Here is a 22,128-nt window from a genome sequence, read left to right as displayed (position 1 = left end):
CTTGACCCCTGCATAAAGTTCAACAAGCAATTTTTCCTCTACCTTCTAGTATCAACCAGAAAGCAATATGAAATCAGGCAGTTTTCACTGAAATCTTAGCATGAAGGTCTAACTTGGCATTATAGTCATATAATCTAAGAGAGCTATAAAGAACGCCAGAAATCAAGTCATCAGTCCAGCACCTATTATATAAAGACAAGGAAAAAAATGAGTCCAGGGAGGATGTGACTTGTCCAAGGGTTACGTAACATGACAGAGCCAGATCTAAAACCCAGGTATTATGGCAGGAAGTCCACTGTTTTCTTTTTGTCACAGTGCCTCTTTGCACATTCACTCATTTTGGGGACCCTTAAGCTTTTGTACGCACATCATTCTAATATTCTAGGAAACTCTTACCCAGATAGTCCCAGCTAGCTGTGATAACAGAACACTGATAGAATATCTGAAGTGACTATATAACTCGACTCTTTAATTTCAGGCTTTTCCCCACAAAACAGCAAAGTAGCCTACTTACAATCATGTGGTTTCCTACCTAGAAGACCTCTCCCCTACAGAAAAATGTCTTCCAAAAGCATGAGATCAAAAGGTAAGATGGCAAGCGAAGGCTGAATTTGAGCCTAGTGTTAATTAATATTTTGGGAAGAAGTCTTTGCTCTAAAAAAATTTCCCCCCTAACTTTTTACATAGTAGTTTCAGAAATCTAAATTTAAGGGGGTGTGTGGAATCTTTAGATAGCATATTTTTCTTTACAGCACAACTAAAACATTCATTATCCTGTTTTCTGGAGGCAAACAAGACTACTTTAAAAATATTCCTTTGAATAAAGATTATAGGAAAAGTGATATAACCAACCTGCATTTCTCCAAATCTGTAGTACGACATTTTATACATAAGGCAATTCAACAACGTGGGGGATCCTGCTTTGTCCACACGGAATTCTCCTTGTGGGGTGAAATAGTCACTTTCCTACAAAAAAAGAAATCAAGTTTCTGTGTCAGTTCAATTTAACACATTCAAAGCTACCAGTTTCCCCCTCTCATTTCCCCATAAGAAGTAGCTCTTGAGGTATCTTCAAAAAGCCATTATTTAGTTATCTCAAAAAAATACGGTATTAGAAGATTAATTCATAAATTTAACATGACCCCTAAAAGAAACCTGCAAAAACTACCATGGGTGTTTTTTTTAAACTGAGTCTAGAAATCATTTATAAAAAATAAACAAGAGTGTCTAAGAAAACACAAGAAAAGAACAAGTCTTTGTTGGATGAGGGAGGGCAGATTTTAAACAATGTTATAAAATCTCAATTATTTAAAAAGAATGGTGCCAATGCCATGGTTTAATGCCAGGTAGGCTAGCTCTCTCCAACTGCTCCATCCTCAACCCCATTACACATTTTCAGAGTTTTCCTAAAAATTATTTATTTTTCCCTATGAACTCTAATCAGTTCTTTGGTTGGGGAGGAGAAATGTCTAAAAAACTGTGGTAGTTTTTATTGGGATTACATAAAATTTATAAATTAACCTCTAAGAGGGCCAACTGGCATTTTAGATAGAAATTTCTCATCTAGGAATTTATCCTACAGAGATATTTATATATGGACAAAATAATGAGTATAGAAAGTTATTTATTACACCACTGTTTATAAGGCTAAAAACCTGGAAATAACCTAAGTATCCATCAAGAGGGAAAGGTTAAATAAATCGTGGTGCACACACACTACCGAGCAACCACTTGGAGAGGCAATCTGACAGAGAAGGGGACCTCAGGATGGCTCCTTGAATGGTGGTGGGTGAGGATAATACCATTCCTTTAGGTGCAGATGTGCAATAAAGGAATGAAGAAGGCTCTCCACATATTCTAATATGGGAAGATCTCCAAGATATATTGCAAAGTGAAGAAAGCAAAAACAAAGTGTATACTTCGCTACTAGTTACCTGCTTGGATAAGAATCATAAGAAAATAAAACATGGGACTTTTTTTTCCTTTTCCTGGGGGAGGGGATAAATTTTTATTGTATATCTCTTTATATTTTATTTATTTTTAAAGATTTTATGGGGTGCCTGGGTGGTTCAGGTCATGGTCCTGGGGTCCTGGGATTGAGCCCTGCATTGTCAGGCTCCTTGCTCAGCAGGGAGCCTGCTTTTTCCCTCTTCCTCTACTCCTCCTGCCACTCGTGCTCTCTCCCTCAAATAAATAAATAAAATCTTAAAAAAAAAATAACATTTTATTTATTTATTTAAGATAGAGAGAGAGAGAGAGAGAGAGCACGAGTTGGGGGTAGGGGGAGAGGGAGAAGCAGACTCCCAGGACTTTGAGACAGGGACACTTAATTGACTGACCCACCCAGGCGCCCCTATATTTTATTTTTTGAACCATGTGAATGTATTATCTATTCTCAAAGTTCAAAAATACCCAGTTTGAAAGCATGGTAACTGGATCTATCATATGTCACAATTTTAACACTGCTAAAGCAAATAAATGAAAATCACATACTGGAAAAATTAAGATTAATACAATGAAGTAGTGTTTTAAAATAAGAGTTAAGGGAAAATATCACACCATTTACATTTGAACAGAAAGTTGGGAGCTTTACTTCATCCCTGTCACATGACACACATACATACATTTTCCCAAAAGTTTCTTTTATTCTGGATCAGTGGTAATCTTACTCTCATCTTTTGTCCCTTCATCATGTAACCACAATGCTGGGTGCCCATCCTCTATGAGCTCACAACTGAGAGGGAGAGATACCTTAGAATCTATTAACAAAACAGGCTACATGTGATTTGATGATAAACACACAGATGCACCAGAGAAGGGCTTCTGGAGAGTGGAAATTCCAATCTGTGGTAGGGAAAGTATTCCAAGAAAGAGGAGAGTATATAAACACAGGTATCACATAAGTCAAAGAAAGAAACCACAAGGCAAATTTCACAGGCTAGAGTAGATTGACGGATGGAAAAAAGTTGATAGACAAGAGGCCAGCAAAGGAAAGGAAAGTAGTATTAAGGGGTTTACATTCCAAGTGAAGGAGTTTGGATTTCATACCATTGTTTCATTACAGAGATTATTTCATACCAACCCCTAGGCTGAGCTTCATCTACATCCCTACAAATTTTCATAACAGCACCACAAATTAATTATTCCTGACCTCCCCATTAGTGACAATCTTATGCTACCTTAGTCACCATTATAACACCAGAACCAAGAATGCGACCTAGTGCTTCAAACATGTAATGCTGCCTGGCCAAAAATAAGCTGCCCATAGCACCAAGCTGACAGTGGCAGGGTTTTAGTTCTAACTCCTATCTCTCTGATTTCAAGACTATTAATCTACTGAGGCTTTTAAGTTGGACAATGATATGATCAATGTCATGTTAGATAGGGACAGGAAACAAGATTAAGGCAAAGAGAGCAATCTCAAGGTTACTGTCCCATTTCAGGTTTATAATCATTAGGGTTAGTATCACAGTGGAAGCAATGTAAATGGAAAGAAAGGGCAGAACTGAGAGGCTATAAAGGAGTAAAAAGCAAGAGTCTTGAGAGGGGACAGTTTCATAGGGAAGAACAGTCGTATCAATGAATTTCAAAAGTTTTAAACCTGGAAAAATGCTCAATGCTTTACTATTTCAAAAAATAGTAAAGTCAGAGTAAGGGACTAATTTAGGGGATAAGATGATAAAAACAAATACAATACAATCAGCAAGATAAGAAAATTACTTGGACACTGACAGCTGTCTCTCACACATGTAGAATGATCTAGTTTCTTACCCGAATGTCTTTTGGATGTTCCCCTTCAGCTATCCTAACCATCCAGAGAAACTTGTTGATGTCATCACCAGAATAGCCAATAACTCCTCCAAAAATAACCAAAACATAATCTACATCCAGACTCCTCATGATTTTATAGGCTGCTGATTCATTTGAAGACATAGCTTTTCCCACCTATAGAATAAAAAATGACAATGTGTGTACTTAGTCCCACAGTACACTAAAAATAAAAATGAATGTACATTGGACAGGATGCACCTCAAGAGTTTATTTACATGGAATTCTTTCTAAAGAGATGATCTGCTATGAATTCAACAAATTTACCAAGATCTATAAGCACCTCACTTACTATAACCAATTATAGCAGGAATGTCAACATCTGAATACATGTTCTAATATTAATTAAAGCTTCATGAAATTAGTATTTTAATATAAAAAAATACAATTTCTCATAACCTCAAGGCCAGGGATGACCAGCAATCTAGCTGACGCAAATATTTTCTTCTTCTCTGTCTACCAGATGATTAGCTACAATGCTAATACAAATAGAACTCATTTGCTTAACATCCATTATCTATTTAAAATCTTTAAAGAACAGAGAGGTGATTACCTTAATTTATGCAAATTACTTATTTAATAGAGTGAACGTAATTTACATGCCCATAAAAATGCAGTACATTTGGCTTTATATACTTGCAAATAATTTTAATTTTAAAAATGGAAAATAAAAGTTAAATAATACTTAAAAGTTCCAGATTTTACCTAATTCTCCAGTGAGCTAAGTTTATCATGTGATATGCCAGAAATCAGCCTACAATTCTGAATATTTAAATAAGTAGACACCATTCTTAAAAACAAAGTATATTAGCATACCTTGAATTCACTTTATTGAATAAATGTGTGAAATATTATTTTGAGAATTCAGCAAGCAAAGAATACTTTTACCCACATTTTCCCTACTCAAACACAAAGTGAAGCCTGATTGCTAAGTAGTAAATAAAGATTTGTAGTTTTTAATCTTTTGTTTATCAAATGCTTACCAGTGCTATGTGGCTGTTATTCCAGGTGTTATTATCCACCAAAGTAGTTCTGTTAGCCATTCCAGCTATCTGATAGCCATAATCCCACCAAGACATCACTCGGGCATGTTCATCTGTATTTTGCCTTAGCCAAAAGTAAGCTTCTCTAAAATCATCTAAGATATTCCTGGTGCTGAAAAGAATCACAATATTCTTTTAAATAAGATCTTAAATGTGAAGAGGGTCACTTAAAATCTTGAGGGGCTAAGCCATTAGGTAATTTCACATTTTAAAAGCCCCAACAACAGGGGGGAAAAATCCATGAAGACCTAGACTAGTGCTTTTTAAACTGTAATATGCACACAAATCACCTGGCCATCTTGAAAAAAAGCAGATTCTGGTTTAGTAGTTCTGGGGTGGAAGTGTCCGTAGGGAGGTAAAAGAAAAACATGGTGGATTCAAATGCAGAGCCTCACAAACATCATTCTATCTTTGAATTCTATCTTTTGAGACAGAAAAAAAGGGTAGGTAAAAAAATCCTTTTATAGCCAAGTTGCTTTCTTTTTATTTTACTTTATTTACTTGAGAGAGAGAAGAGAGTGAGAGAGCACAAGCAGGGGGAGGGGCAAAGGGAGAGGGAGAAGCAGACTCCCTGCTTGCTGAGCAGGGAGCCCAACGCGATGGTAGGCTCCATCCCAGGACACCGGGATCATGACCCGAGCCGAAGGCAGACACTTAACCGACTGAGCCACCCAGGTGCCCCGCCAAGTTACTTTCTTACCCATCATGATTGTAAGAGGCCAGGACCACACTTGGACTGGAGTAGGCGTTGCTTGTGACCCAGGTACAGTGGACTGCAAACATCATCAGTAGCATCAGCATCAACATGGTGACAATACTTTTTATATTAGGACCTAATCCTTCTTCAGTTTTTTCCTGTTCAGTTACATGTTTCCTCACTTTACCTGCCTGAAAATAGAAAAATTGGTTAAACAAATCAATTATTTCACTTGTGTCATTAAGACATTCAGGGAAAATGTTGGGAGAATGTTAAATCAATTTAATTCTTTGAGAAGGAAAATGTATAACCATCAGGTATTCTTGTGTGGGTGGTATGTTTTCTAAAAGTTATCAAGGTAGATTTTAAAGTCAAATGTGAATGAGAAGGATTTCTGGGACTATACCCAATTCAGGAGCTGATCACAAAGCAAAATACTTCTAGTATGAAACTTTTGAACCCAGGTGCCCTTATGTTTTACTTAAATACAAAGGGAGAAAACAAAACAAAGACAAAGGAGATAACTTTGGTTATCTCTAAATATTTGGCCTCGTTCTGGCAACCTTTTCTTATAAAATCTGAATTTATTATCCTGAAAATGGCAATGTCCACCTATAATTCAGATTGCAGGACTTTAGTATAGGGAAAACCTGCATTATCATAATCTTCTAATTACCAAAGCCTCAAAATAACAGGTTTGTTATTTTGTTAAGATTACAATCTTGTTAAGATTACATTTTTGAAAACAACAAGAAAATCCCACCAAAAACTGAGTCACAGGTTCTAAATTGCAAGGCTAGTTTTAAAAAAACCACAAAACATAACAACCACAAAAGCAACAATGTGCTTTATTAACACAAATCTGCATGAATTCTATTGGACCTATAAAAAGGAAAAGAAGAACTTCAAAGTTAGTACTTATAATGGGAAGTCTCATTGCTTATTGGTATTTAAAAACCTAGTGAATATTCAAATAGTGAAGTTTAACATGGCCCCTGCACAAGGATGACACGCAAATTCAGAAACATTCCGTATTTTTTCATAAAAGGTTCTTTTTTGCCCCGCTCATGAAAATAAATAACATGGGATAAAAAAAAGGTCATCCAAGACAAGTGCTCTTACAAGTCTTTTCTATACCAGCACCAAATATAATCCTGCTGTGTTATGTGAGAGGCTAAAAGTAAATTACATTATACCAGACAGCCACCTGTTACTAACAAACTAGAGGCTTTTTTTTTTTTTTTAAGAGAGCAAGACAGAGAGTATGTATACACACTCATGCCAGCTGGGGGGTGGGGTGGGGTGGGGTGGGGTGGGGGCTAGAGGGAGAGAGAATCTTAAGCAGGCTTCATGCCTAGTGTGGAGACTGATGGAGGGCTCAATCTCATGACCTAAGCCAAAATCAAGAGTCAGACACTTAATCAGCTGAGTCACCCAGGTGCGCAAGAAGCTTTTTTTTTCTTTAAACGCACTTTATTCCCTTTACTTTTCAATCAACCAAATATTTAAAAAGTTTAAAATACGGACCTAAAGGATTAATGCTTGTACACATCGTTTCAGAAGGGTTTAGAGTGTGCTAAATTTTGTGTAATTAAGTAGAGCACGAGGTTTTTAACTCTCAAAAGTGGAGGGGTTTCAGATAAAACCTGACCAACAAAAAAAGAGAATTTCTTCTCTGATTACACTGTATTTTCTTATTCTAAGCTAAAAGACCAAAAGACCAAACAGGGCCCAAATGTTGAGGCAAATAGTAGAGACCAACTAGAAATGTCACAGGTTGTCTAACTCCTTGTTTAATCATTTTTCTTAATATGTATAGTTCTTACCATGGTAGAAAAATAAAGCACATAAAATTTTTAAAGGCCTTAGATGCCCACCTTATCATACAAATTTCCTGGGTTTCTTTTATCATCCTCATCACTGCTGTCTTCCACAGGTGGGTTTTCCCTTTTCATGTCATCTCCCAAATAGTGCTCAAAAACATTCGAGAAGGCAATTGCAGACAGCATACAGACGACCGGAGTCAGAGTCAACATCAGCCGCACCATCACTCCAGCAAAATAGACAGCACTGATTGCATACAGAGCAACTGCAAAGACAAGTTCGCTTGTAACACTTCAGAAAATGTCCACAGAAAACTGAATTCAGTATTTAATACTACATTATAAACCAAAGCTAAAAAAGAGACACACATCCATAAAGAGCTAATTGTTTTTAAATTGATAATACAGACCAACTGATTTAAGAGTCATATTTAGAAATTATAAGGCAGTTGACTGAACACTACATATCAACAGTTTTAGGTTAATATATCATGATTCACATTTAATTATCATGGGAAAGATGACAATTTAGTACTTGTCAATAGCATCACACATTAGAAAATCCATAGCTAATAGACAAAAACATACTTGGTGAATTGTATTATTAGGCACAGTAAGTTTACAGAATCAAACAGTCTATGAAAAGCCAATGCAAATATCTGGCATAAAGCCTGCTTTAAAGTAGGAATGGGATGAAAAGAATATAATTTATTAACCAAAGGAGGAACTTGTAAAGTTACTGCCAAGAGACTTAAATTTTTGAAAGTAATTTTTAACAGTCAAAGCCTTCTAGATAATGTGCTAACCAAGGGAAAGGCTCCACCAATTCTGGCTAAAGGCTCTATGACTTTCGAAAGTCAGTGGTCATCAGAGCTCTTTTGCAACTAAATTTTTTTCTGACCACAGATTTATTATATCATATTCTTAAGTGTACAGCTCAATGAATTTTTACATATGTGCACACCTATGTAATTACTACCCATATCAAAATATAGAACATTTGTATATCTCCCTCAGAAGGAACCCTCATGCTTCTTCCCAGTTAATAGCTGCCCTCCCTCCTATCAAAAAAGGTAATCACTATTATTTGAACTTCTAAAGCATTAATTCGGTTTTCTTTATTCTTGAACTTCTTAAAATGAAATTATATAAAAATGTTCTCTTTTGTACTGGCTTCTTTTATTTACCCATGCTATTCTTTTATTAAATGCTGTGTTACATTACATTGTACAAATACATCAGAATTTATTTGTCTGTTCTACTGCTGATAACCTTTGGAAGGTTTCTAATTAGGGGCTATTATGGATAAATTTGCTATGTACATTCTTAAACATGTCCTTTGTTGGACATACACACTTATTTCTCTTGGGTATATACCTGGGATTGGGAGTGCTGACTAATGAGGTGGGCAAAATGTTTAAGCTAATTCTATCATTCTTCTGAATGAAAGAATATTAACAAGACCTTATCCAAAGTCACTAATCTATATAAACAGGACAAAAATGAATGTTATCCTCGGTTATAACTCATGCAGGTGCTATTTTTCTCTCCCGACTTTACTCTAGAATAGTAACTTGAGTGTCACTCATGGTTCATACATCATACTTGCACAAGTTCAAGTGTGCATGTTACAAATCTTTTTTAAAGTTTCAGGTTTTAACACATACTTCTTGTGATGACTTAATCAAGTAAAGGTCTTTAGTATCTGCTTATTTTGTCTACTTATATCTTGAATGTCAAATCTTAAACACTTGGCTTTAAAATAGTTTGAAAATACCACCTTGTTAGTTTGAAATAAACACAAATCTATCAGTGAAGAGGATGTTAACTTAAAGGTGATTCCTACTCCATTACAAAATGACTTTACACTGAAATATGGACAATGGATGAGGCTGTGAACTTCCTCCTACTTAACCAGATCTAATTCAGAAAATAGACTATATTGTCAACAAAGTTATAATTTCCAATTCTCAGCCACAGACTATAGTAACATTCATCTCTCAGAAAACATACTCAATTGAATGAAAATTTTATATAACTGTTCTAAATTAATTTAAAACATTTTAATATGAGTAAATATAATGCAAATTAACTGAATTTTTCTTCACTAAACACGCAAAATGAGAGAGGAAATTTATCTTGAATATGCATAGACTCAAGCAAAAATAAAACTTTAAAGTGATAACCTCAGTAAAGAAAATAAATAATTGTTCCAAATCAAAGTATTTATTAAAAATCTCTTACCAAATACTCTTTCATCGTTGATATTTTTAATGCAGAACCATAGGCCTGCTGGGAAGGTACACACAAGAATATGTAGATCAAAGAAGAAAGATACCCAAGTCGTAGGTTGATGTTCAGACACTGATGCAATAATTGGAATGTGTATTTTTGCATACCTGGCATTTAAAAAGTTAATATTGTTTAAAATTAAATAAAACAGGAGTTTCTTTTAGATGAAGAAATTTCCTTTGACTATAAATATGGTTCCTATCCCCCATCCCTTCTTGCTTGAAAGTATATTCCAATGTAACCTACAAATGGAAATAAATCTGGTCTACACTGGTAAACTAAAAACCAATATGCCACTCCTAAAATTGGAAGACTTATCTAAAGCCAGTTATAAAAGTGTTGGCTCTGACTTTTAATACAAAAATCTTTGTTCAAATACAAATTTTCTGCAGTTTTGCTTAGCTCCTATGTTTGTTATCAACAAGTTTCACATCTTTTAGACTTATTACTAGCAGAAATACCTTATCCTGTAAAATACCATATTGCCACAATACCTTTCCTAACAAGATGGCACAAAGGCAGGGGAGGGAAACTGAAAGGACAGGACAAATTGCTCCTGAAATGCCCTGAGATTCCAAAATAGTCAATTAAATAAGAATGACTTATAAAAATTTGACCTAGTAATTTAACCTCATCAGAATAACTGTCTACAACCAGGGTTCTCCCTCAAACTTTTTCGTGATCCACAGGCTGATCTCTTGAAATAGGTGTCTAAATGTTAGCTTGTCATTTATACATAATTTACTTATGCCTTTAATTAGACCTGGGCATGAGCCCTTTTGGTATTGTGTCAAGCAGGCCCAATCAAGAAGTTGTTTATTGGCAGGTTTACTGGGCCACATAGGGAGTAATAAAGAAGACAAAGAGTGGGAAGAGAGATAAACTATCATCAACAGATTATATTCTTATCCTTAGGAAAAGATTTTAGACACAAAAAGTTTTACTGAACTGGTTGACTAATTTAAAACCAAAATTTTTTATTAATTCATTTTATAATAGCACTCTTTAAAAATGCAAAAATATCCTCTAGTGTATTTGATAGATTAAAAATATCAAGAACTTAATGTGTTATTAGGGAAAAAGTTAAATTTTTTCCTCATAACTACAGCATATGGGTTTATAACATAGCACCTTAAGAATTAAAAATTAAGTATTACTTAAGATGGAAACTGAATGGTTAAAAGCAAAAATCAATTATTAAAAGGGCACAAATGTTACCTGCAATGTTTTGACAAACAAAACTAAAATAAGGAGTTGAACATGTAGAACAGAAATGTATGACTTATATATATCATACTAAAGGTGCATTCTAAGAAACAGGAGTTTTAAACAAAGATAAATTCCAAGGGATGATTCAAAATTTATTAAACTAGCATATGCTAGGTATGTCAGAAATGTTGCCCAAGTACTGACAGAGATACTGAAATACAGCAACAGAGGAAAAAGGTATTTTAAAATAATATTAGGGCAAATAACTTATCTGCACTTACCCAGTGTCCCACAATGAGTAAAACCTGCCACTCCATGGTGCAATGTAACCTTGGAAGGAAAAATGTAGAGGAAATCAATCTGCCTTTTTATTGTTTATGTTAACTGATTGTTATGGACTAATGTAAATTAATACTAAAAGAATTTCAGTTTTCTTTTGTAGGTGACAACATATTTCATATAGCTGGCAGTCAGATAAAATAAGGGTAGTAATTATATAAAAACAAATATCCATGGAGATCACATTTCCAGAGAAATACAAGTTGATAGATAAAATTATAGAAAGTTTTCCCATTCTCCTTTAAACTTCTAGTTGACTAGTAAAATAAAGCTAAGACATTAAGATAGCATTTGATAATTTAAAAAGGGGGAAGATGTCTAAATTATCTAATCCAAATTTAGATGAAGTGCAAAGATGATTTTAAACATTCTTGCCTTCACTCTTGTCAATTAATCCTTCTTGATTTTGAGCTAGGCAAGTACATTAATTTGACAGATGGAATGCCTTTAGAGAGAATCTGATTTGTTTCTAGGGACTATTGAAGTTCAGGATTAGAAAGTCACTTGGAATCTAGACACAGATGGAAACTGATTTGGTTGAGTGTTTAAAAGTTGGAAAGAGAAAGAGTGTATGCACACAGAGTAAGGGCAAGCTTACAGTAGGTAACACTGGAAACTCTGAATTTAAGTACTTTGGGGCTATTTATCTATCAAGAGAAGGATGCTTGAAAGTGTATTTATCTGGGACTGAAGCATTAAAGTTAAGATACAGTTTAAAAAAAAAAATTACAATTTGTAGTGCTATTCAGATTTTAGAACCTTTGACTATTATTTTCATATTGTTCGTAAAGACTACCACCACAGTATTTAACCTAACCAGGATAAATAGAAAATGTACAAAATTTGTAAAATAATTACCTTTTTGAATAATCTAAAGACAAGATTCACAGTCTACAGGTGATGACACCTACCTGTATAAGTCAAATAGATGACACTAAGGAACACAGCACCTGCAGCTAGTGATACACCCAAAAAGAAAAGGGTCTGGAACTCTTGTTTTGTTAATCGGTCTCTCAGATACTGCAAGAAAGCGTAAGCTTGCAGCAATGCAAAGACACCTAATTAAAGAAAAGGGTGATATAAATAATCAACAAAGCACTTTTCCAAAGATACTTAAAAAGGTTAATTTGAAGAGCTTCTTAAAAATACCCTGTATCATACATATCAAAGCCTAGTCATTTCATCTAACCAACATTTCCTTTGTCAAAAACACTTAAAAAATTGTTTTACATTTTAAAAATGATCAGAATCCCTATATATGGACCAGATACGAAAAATCTCATTTCCATAACTAGAGCCTATTAATCCATTAAATTCCTCCCTTGTCCCATATTTTAGTGACAGGTTTTCTAGGGGTAAAAAAAATAGAATTGTCATTACAAAAAGAGTCCTTAGATTTACTGAAGGATACAAATGACTTGGACCAGGAGAATCCTGATAGTTACTCTTTATGATTGAGTGATAGGATGTGACCTTAGTTACACACTTATATAAGATTCTAAATTACTGAATATAAGGGTGAGTGCTAAGATAAAATTAGAGCAGTAAGAGCAAAAAGTATTTAATTGTTAAAATATACAAAACATAATACAAAAGCACTAGGTGTAAAACTAAAAGACATGAGAGAATCCTAAACCCATATGGCATATTGATTTTTCTTTTAAAAAATTTATTTTTCAGAATTTTAGAATTTTAACCATTTTAGAATGATTAAAAGTTAAGTATAATCATAGATTTAGATTTTAGGAAATATAATAACCCATAAAACAGAAAAAGTCAGGTGATTGTGTATCTTTACACACATTGCTATAAAGGATTATATACTCAAAACTGGATATACATTTCTTACATATAAAATTACCCGGTAATTTTATAATATCAAATTAGAAATGTAAGTAAAAGTATTCATAAAGTGCTATGTAACAGTAAGGTGTGGGTTCTTAACTTTTTTGGGGCTGGAGTTCAAGATTCTAACTTAGAATCTCATAAAAGCTATGGAATATCATATCAGATATTAAATATACTGATAATTTATAAAATGTTGCAAATAACTACCCACAGGAAGTCTGTGGGTGTCATGGACCTTGTGTTAAGAATCTCTGTTAAAGTTTTATTCAAAGGTCTCCCATTATCTTGTTAATTGTGACCTAGATTAATAATGGCAAAGTAGTCTGCTCATATGGAAAGGAATTATATTACTTCATAATCAATATAAAAGTCATTAATTTCAGTTAGTAGATAAAATATTTTAGGGAGATGTAAGGGACATAAAAATAAAATGTTCCATCTAAATTTGCTGAAATGCAGTACACTCAGTGTAGATACACTGTTTAATATTTGTTTAAACCAAGCATATGTTATTTAGTATTTGCAAATAACATGGATTGTGCAAAAAGGAATATTTTCCCTTTTCAAAACAACAGTGCTGGGAAAATAGGCACATTTGGGAACACAGTATCAGAAAGTCTCCATAAAACTCTATGACTTCATATTTTATAGTGGCAATGTTTTAGAACCGTATGATGAAAATTAAAAACAAAAAGAAAATGAAAAAAAAAACTTAATTCCCTTGAAGACTGGCTGGTAATACATTCATATATTCTTTAGAAAAAGGAAAATACATATTTTTTCATACCAGCAGCTGCCATGTGTTCACTTGTCCTGATTGGCTGGAATCCCACAAAGGGTATCTGCATGGATAATATTAAACCCACAATGTAGAAAGTGCTATATGCTATAAAGACAAAATAGGAAACAAGGATAATTTACTACTACCATTAAGTACTTCAAACATAAATGTATACAATAGCTCACATTTTTAGCAAAGTTTTAACTAACCTTATTTTAAGAATAGAATCTTGAAATGACTGCTCTATTTGATATATATTTGCTGGTTAATCGCATATTATAAATCATGAAAATTCTTTCTACCAATCTTTAAAGTACTTTATTTTGTAAAATATCACTTAGAACAGTTTAGAAGACTGGTGCTGCTTTCCTTTTCCTAAAATGGAATCAAGTTCAATCTATCAATAATAATTGACATGCCCCAGAAGCTATGTAATATATAAATAATTAAAAACTATTCCTACTGGCATTACTCTGAAGCATGACCTAAAGAATACCGATCCTCATCATATATAAATAGCTGCTATCGTCTCAAAAACTCTCAAGTATTCCACATCCTTTTTATAGTCTGACACTTTGCACAGTACCTCTCAGTAAGAAACAACCCCCACCATGTCTGTCCACCAAGTTTTCTGTCATAAAAGAAGAAAAAGACTAAGTATACAAAAGTCAAGCCATAAAACAGACTAGTTTCTGAATTTACTAGGGTCTAATAAAGGAAAACTATTTGCTCTTGGCATTGAGTGAACTATAATATTCTTGGCTTATATAAACATAAATGTAGGGACATGGGGGAGGGATTAGAATTTGTGTAATAACTTGTTTTGCATTTAGGTGTTCACAGATCACTATTTTGATTAAGTTCATTACAGAGAAAGTTAGAATTAGGAATCATTATAATTGGCAGTTATTTAGAAATGAAGATAAAACCCATCTCAAATAAGTTAATATGAAACTTATTCCATTTATAATAAAAGCTTATTCACATTATTTTATGAAACACAGTCCATAGTTGTTGGCAAATAAACTACTCTATTAGGAAAAAGACTGCGGTGTATTTAGGAAGAGAACTGTTATAGTTTATCTATCCATATTCTACACTGTATGTAGCACAGCATTCAGCATACACTTCTCTTTCCCCCAACTCAGCTGAGAAAGAATGTTTATTTGCTTTCAAAAGAAACCCATCTATGGAAGGTAAACCATGGGCTAATGGTTCAAATGTTAAGTTGTCTCCCAAGCTGTATGGTAAGAGATGACTACAGTGTTAGGAAAAGGGCTAAGAAGCTCAAGTAAATTTAATAGGGAGGACCAGTGTATGTGAACAGTTTCCAATATGCTCAAGATAATGGAGAACTGGTTGTCTAGAGGAGACTACAAAAGTAGTCCACCTAATAATGCACATTCCAGGAATATTAATTATGGAATGGAATTATCCTCAGTGAAGTACTTGAACACAAATGCATAAAAGTTAAGTCTTTTATTATGTGACTTAAACTGTCAATCAATTTGGTTAATGGGATTTCTAGTACCAGCATGTTTCTATCAGTGTTGTGTAAACGCACTGGCAAAGAGTCACTGAGGCAGAAACAGAAAAAAACGGAAACAAGTGATCTTGATCTTGAACACCTACTTAAAAAATTTCAGTTTTCTCACTACAGAATGAGGGTTTGGACAAAAAGATTTGTAGATCGACCCCCACCCTTACAATAATAACCTAAGATTCTATGACCAACAGGCCTTACTAGACACCTACTGCCGAGAAATCAAGCCCTAGACAAATACTGAACACACAAAGGCACACTAAAAAGGCCAGGTCTGGGAAAACCTTATGTCATTTATGTATTTTATTTAGAGTTAAGTCTACTTATGTCCAAACAGCATCATCACCTCTTAGGCTAGATTTCTCTTTCTTATAAACACTAATGAACACTGAATGTTATAATACTGTCACAAAATTTGTATTAAATATGATAAATGGCACATGATGAATAAAAAATAAAGCCTTTTTAAAAAAACTTGAGATATTTATGTATAATCATTTAAAAGTGAACATTTTAGAAGTATTTAGTACATTCACAATGTTATGCAAATACCACCGCTCTCTAGAGTCCCAAAATGTTTTCATCACCCCAAAAGAAAACCCCACACTCATTAAGCAGCTGCTCCCCATTCCCCCCATCCTAGTGCAAGGTAAACACAAATCTTCATTTGTCTCTATGAGTTACTAGTTTGTTCTAATTGCAAAGGCAATATGTTTTGTGTTTTAGAAAAAAAAAAGTAGAAAGTCTCTAGCCCATTTACTTCTTTAAGTCACATTTTCGAGAAATAATCACTAAAATGTATGGTGAGCACACATAAACATATTCACATTCTCTCTTTTCAGACTGGACTATTATATGCTTGGCAATGTAAAAACTTAAGCAACCACTTGCTTGGGAACTATCGAAGTTTCCTCTCAGGGATCTGCTCAAGTTCATTTCCAGACTTATTCAAAAAGAAGAATAAACCTCATAATATTCTCAATTCGGTGGTTTTATGCAACCCCACAGAGACACTGGCATTGGTAAAGAAAAAACTCTTCATACAGAAACAGATGCACTAGAATTCAAGTTATTTAATAAGAGTGATGGAGAGTTGTTCAAGAAAAAGAACCTCAATCTCAGAAAACATAAAAGACCAGGTGGGACTTTAATTTGTATTACTTTGTAAACATAGGTTAATATAAAAAAAATGAATTAATAAAAAGGGGTAAGTTCAACAATATTTTACCTTTGAATGCCCTTATCCATATTAGATATGCACCAATGATACAAAGCTGGTAAATGATATATGTAATAATCCAAAGTCACCATTTTCTTCTAAGAGAACTGGATTCATGTTTTCCCTAATTTTCTATTTTTTGGATCACTGATCCTGTGATGTTTACACAGGGGGATGTATGTTCCTCCTCACAGCACTTTTTACTACACAGACAAATATTTCTGTTAAAAAAAGTCAGGATTGCTTGCCAGGTAATAAAAAATATCACAAACTCATCTTGCTTAATATTGTCCTTCTCCTTGACTCTGTAAAATTAAATATGCATTTCTGTACCTCAATTTAAATTCCATTTACAAAGCTATGTTTTAAAACACAGAAAATAAGAATTAGATATACTTGGGTGGAAAGAAATAGTGAAGTGACTCTCAATTCTTAAAAATAAACAAAATCTTCACTATAAAGTGAAAACGTTTTCCTCCAGGCTTTGTACAATAGCATCTAACAGTGTGTTTAAAAATTACCTAATTAATTCATTCAAATATTATGTCATTATGGTCAAGGCATTCTAAGAATACAAAAAAGCTATTAAGATCAATTCCATCCTCTAAGAGTTAGACATCTAATTGGGAAAATCAGAGATGTACAAAACTACAATACAATGAAGCAAGTACATGTCACATCGGTGAAAAAGCCTGACTCTACAAAAACTCAAGGAGGGAGAGATCTCTTCTTGACATCAGCACTGAAGAGGCAGTGGAAACCATCTCTGCCATTCTCTAATGTTCTCAGAAGACCTCAACAACACAAACCCACAGAGAGCAATCATTCCCCACTAATTCTTCCTATGAACTCTCTAAGGAAACTTGACCAAATTACTTACTATCCATATCTAGCACGACTTTTTATCCATCCATGTTAACCTACTTCTTTTACCCTTTAAACCAGAAGAACAAAGATTTCCATCAAAGTAGTGAACTCTAAGAAAATGCACAATGCCAAAAATGTTGTAAATCATTTATTACATCATGAAAATGTTACCACACTGCCATCCTGTGGAAGCACAGTTACTGGCATTCACTACTGCACATGATATTCTCAATGTACTCAAAGAATTCCAGAAAAAATTGCCATTAGATATTTACAAGGTATACTATTCTGTTTATTTCCAGCCAAAGAAAATCTCTTTGACTTGGGTCAAATACTAATTTCTAAACAGAGCCTAAACATCTTTCACTGTTAAAATACCTTATTTATTTTTTATCCAAGGGTATGTATGGGGTAGGGCCAAAATGAAACAGAAAACTGCCGTCCTTGACTTAAGGCACACAAATGAGTTGTTCTATAAAATAAAAGATACTGAAACTTCTGATTCAAGCTCCATTAAAATTTTAAGTTGTCAAGAAGCTCCTGTTGTTCCCCAAAATAACCTTTAAGTACCTTCTCCCTGACAAAGCAAAGACTTATGTTGATGGTACTCTATACTTATAAGATACTGTTGTACTTCCTTTTACTTAAAGTTGGAAAAGGTTTTGTGAATAATAAATTTCCATTAACTAGGATCCACCATTGCTCGAATGGTGGGGGGTGGGAGGGATGGGGTGGCTGGGTGACAGACATCGGGGAGGGTATGTGCTATGGTGAGCGCTGTGAATTGTTAAGACTGTTGAATCACAGACCTGTACGTCTGAAACAAATAATACATTATATGTTTAAAAAAAAAAAGAAGATAGCAGGAAGGGAAAAATGAAGGGGAGGAAATCGGAGGGGGAGATGAACCATGAGAGACTATGGACTCTGAGAAACAAACTGAGGGTTCTAGAGGGGAGGGGGATGGGGGGATGGGTTAGCCTGGTGATGGGTATTAAAGAGGGCGCGTACTGAATGGAGAACTGGGTGTTATACGCAAACAGTGAATCACGGAACACTACATCAAAAACTAATGATGATTAGTATGGTGATTAACATAATAAAAACAAAACAAAACAAAACAAAACTAGGATCCACCATTAAATCACCGTAGCATTTCTGAGTTCCTTCATCTCCTGGTTGATATTTAATGGAAAGGGCTAACAAAATATTCCTTTGCCATTCTTCTTCTCTCTCAACCAAAACAGTATTAACCAAAAGAAACACCGTGGGGAAATATTTGAAAATCCAACCAATTTTGCTTTATTATTAACAAATATGATTAAAGGACTGTAAGACTGCTGAAGCCTTTTCATAAAGATACTCTACTACTTGGTTACTGCGAATCCTAGGTAAATAAGCAGGATGAAGAATGGTAAGAAACTCGTATGAATTAAAGCTTAAAACAAAAAAAAAAACCCACATAAAAATATGAATTCTTCTTCTTAATGATTAACAAACATATATAAAGAAAATAATTTTTCTTTTCCAAAAACACTGCCCATCACTATGTAGAGAATGAACTTTGTGGGGTTTTTTTTTTTTTTTAAGATTTTATTTATTTATTTGAGATAGTGAGAGTGAGCGAGAGCACGAGCTGGGAGACAGAGGGAGAGGGAGAGGAAGAGGGAGAAGCAGGCTCCCCACTGAGCAGGGAGCCCGACTCAGGGCTCGATGCCAGGACCCTTAAATAATTAACTCCTTTAGAGCTAAGATTAGTTACTAAACTTAATATGCAAAGAAGCAGTAACAGACAAATATCAGCAACCTTAATTCACTCATAAACTAAGTAAAACAAACAAAACGAAGAATTTAAACCATGCAGAGTCACAAATCACGTTATCACTAAAAAACTAAATTTGTTTAGGTTCTTCTTAATGTATCTCTTAATGTCAACTACTATTGCTAACTAGGTTTCTAAATTCATTTAAATAATACCACCAAGAATCTGTTAATTTATACTACACAAAAGCAAGTCTTCTGGACTATGAAACAAGATTCTCAGTAAGAACAGATCCTTAAAGGAAATCTCAGATCTATTCTTCTAGATGAGAGTATAAAATGATTCACTGCTTCTGTTTAGTTTGTAGAACATGAACATTCGTTGTTTCTATTCACTGAAGAAAACCTTTTTGATTAAGCTAATGATTACTGCTAAATCATAGGTAAGACTCTTGTTCTATATATCCTGGGTCTTAAAATAAGACAACAGTAGAAGACTAATCCTTTGCAAACTAAATAATATTAACAATACAGATAGCAGAAGCAACAGCATCTTCAAGTGCACACCTAGATATAAAATTTCCCCCTAAATAACCTTTAAAGTACCCACTGAAAAAGCTGTAAAAGGAATCCTTAAGTATTATAATCTAGGCTAAGGAAAATTTCCCCATCCCTTTCCTCCAATAATTAGTTTCAATGCTTACTACAGGACAGTCATCTGGAAAATTCACTTTATTGAACTAATACTGCAACAGAACTTTAAAATGAAAACTTCATACAAAAATTGGGGGGGGGACAAATTGCTAAATTTAGGCAATTATGGTAGTCCCTGTTTGTCTGTCTGCTCTTGGCTCATGTTCCCTTGAAGGTACAATAAAGAAGAAAGGCAAACCAATTAACTCAAGATAAAACATTCACTGACAAATTGAACATTCTAGGTAGCATGGGAAAATCATGCTTTAGTGTTATATGGACATATTCATTCCTTATAAAAATCTATTCATAGGTTATAACCTATAAATGTAATCTTTCATTGTGGTAAAAATTTATCTGCCACAAATATAAAACTTTTATACTTTATTACTTTCAATATCCCAGATCAAAACTATCAAAATGATTGTAGTTTATTTACATACGGAATCGCTTTTAGGAGTTATTTTATAATAAAAGTTACTGGGGCGCCTGGGTGGCTCAGTTGGTTAAGCGACTGCTTTCGGCTCAGGTCATGATCCTGGAGTCCCTGGATCGAGTCCCGCATCAGGCTCCCTGCTCAGCAGAGAGTCTGCTTCTCCCTCTTACCCTCCCCCTCTCATGTGCTTTCTCTCTCTCTCAAATAAATAAATAAAATCTTTAAAAAAAAAAAAAAAAGATTTTATAATAAAAGTTACTATTTAGAGTAGGTTTTAAAGATGTTCTATTACCTATAACTGTGTATCAGCACAAAAGGGAAAGGCACCACTTTGATATTTAGCATTTCTAGCCCATCAATTGTTACTGGCAATTAAAAAAATTGTATTTCTGTATAAGAAACATAATTCTTATGTTGTTTTTTGAATTCTCAGCTGATTTTATTCTATGTCTAGGTGTAATTTTTTTCTTCTCTGAGTTTTCATTTATTTAACTGTAAAATGAAGGTAACTCTAATTTCTTGGGAAAATTACCCTGTAAGACAATAGAAGTTATGTGCAAGACCAGGAATGACACTTCTCTTCTATTCCATCAATTACCCCATGCATCTACCTCAGTACGCTATTGCCCTATAGTCTTTGATTGACAATACTCCTAAGGCCTTAGAATGGAATATGTTAATAAAGATAAGTACTAGTACAGATAATAAAGAGTCAGTGTCATAAATACTTTACCTGTTAAACTTCATGTGAACGAATGGGAGCTGTTTCTGATCTTAAGCCAACAAAATTAAAGCCTGTCATAGTGTTTTTCAAGGGACATTACCAAAACAAATAATTCTATATATTTCAAAAAATAAAACTGGTAGTCTTCCCTATTTAAGCAGATATCAGATTTTATTTTTAACAAGAATGCATTTAGGAGCAGAGATAGGAAAGTGTATTTGTGTCTAAGTAGAAATTAATGATGGTAGCTAAATCTTAAAAGGGTAGATACTGGAAAATAAAAATCAAGAAACAGGAGTTTCAAGTTGTGCTACTATGTTTTATAAGAAGAAATATATATTTGGTCTTCATCCACTGTTCCTGGCACAGAGCTCCTAAAACCGTTGGAATTTCCTAAGTGATGAGAATGATTAAGGTGTCTTTTATTATGTTTCTGAGGTGACTTTTGCATCTCACATAAGGATAAAGGCTGGCTGCCAAAGGGAACCACATGATTAGTGGGTTGGAATATCAATCCCACCCCCCTGACCTCCAGGGATGGGTGAGAGGTTAAAGATTGAATTCAATCACCAATGGCCAATGGTTTAATCAATCATGACTGTAATGAACCTCCATAAAACCTCAAAAGGACAGGGTTCCAAGAGCTTCAGGTTGAATAAGTGGAATTTGGGGAAAGTGGAGTGCCTGGCAAGAGCATGGAAGCGAGAGCATGGAAGTTCCATGCTCCTTCCCCATACCTGGCCCAATGCATCTCTTCCATCTGGCTGTTCCTGAATTACATCCTTTTATAATATACCTGTAATCTTATAATTACTCCAGCAAATTAGTCAAACCAAGGAGGGGATCATGGGAACCTCTGACTCACAGCCATATGGTCAGAAGCACAGGTAACAAACCTGGACTTGTGACTGGCATATAAAGCAGAGGCCAGTCTTGTGGGACTGAACCCTTAACCTGTGGCATCTGATGCTACCTAAGGATAGATGGTATCAGAATTGAGTTGAGTGGTAGGACACTCTGCTGGT

General features: G+C 34.3%; 1 protein-coding gene and 1 non-coding gene across 3 annotated transcripts in view; one reads left to right on the top strand and one right to left on the bottom strand.

Annotated features, from left to right (window-relative positions):
• STT3B (STT3 oligosaccharyltransferase complex catalytic subunit B) overlaps positions 1-22,128 on the bottom strand; it is a 100,055-nt gene that overhangs the window by 6,315 nt on the left and 71,612 nt on the right. Inside the window, exons 6-14 of one of the 2 annotated variants that reach the window (XM_036075056.2) lie at positions 13,867-13,965; positions 12,143-12,289; positions 11,174-11,222; positions 9,636-9,790; positions 7,446-7,657; positions 5,572-5,759; positions 4,812-4,983; positions 3,772-3,945; positions 853-966 (exon numbers count right to left, since the gene is read on the bottom strand). In XM_036075056.2, coding sequence (XP_035930949.1) covers positions 853-966; positions 3,772-3,945; positions 4,812-4,983; positions 5,572-5,759; positions 7,446-7,657; positions 9,636-9,790; positions 11,174-11,222; positions 12,143-12,289; positions 13,867-13,965 — 1,310 coding nt within the window. The remainder of the gene's footprint in view (positions 1-852; positions 967-3,771; positions 3,946-4,811; positions 4,984-5,571; positions 5,760-7,445; positions 7,658-9,635; positions 9,791-11,173; positions 11,223-12,142; positions 12,290-13,866; positions 13,966-22,128) is intronic. The other variant, XM_078072732.1, reaches the window with a different exon arrangement.
• On the top strand, positions 6,509-6,607 carry LOC118524768 (U6 spliceosomal RNA). Its single transcript, XR_004911829.1, has one exon. It is a non-coding gene; the product is annotated as a U6 spliceosomal RNA (small nuclear RNA).

The sequence above is a fragment of the Halichoerus grypus genome, chromosome 1, assembly GCF_964656455.1.
Source record: "Halichoerus grypus chromosome 1, mHalGry1.hap1.1, whole genome shotgun sequence".
In the NCBI taxonomy this organism is placed as follows: domain Eukaryota; kingdom Metazoa; phylum Chordata; class Mammalia; order Carnivora; family Phocidae; genus Halichoerus; species Halichoerus grypus.
The sequence above is the reverse complement of the archived record's forward strand: the minus strand, read 5'-3'. Positions and strand labels throughout refer to the sequence as shown.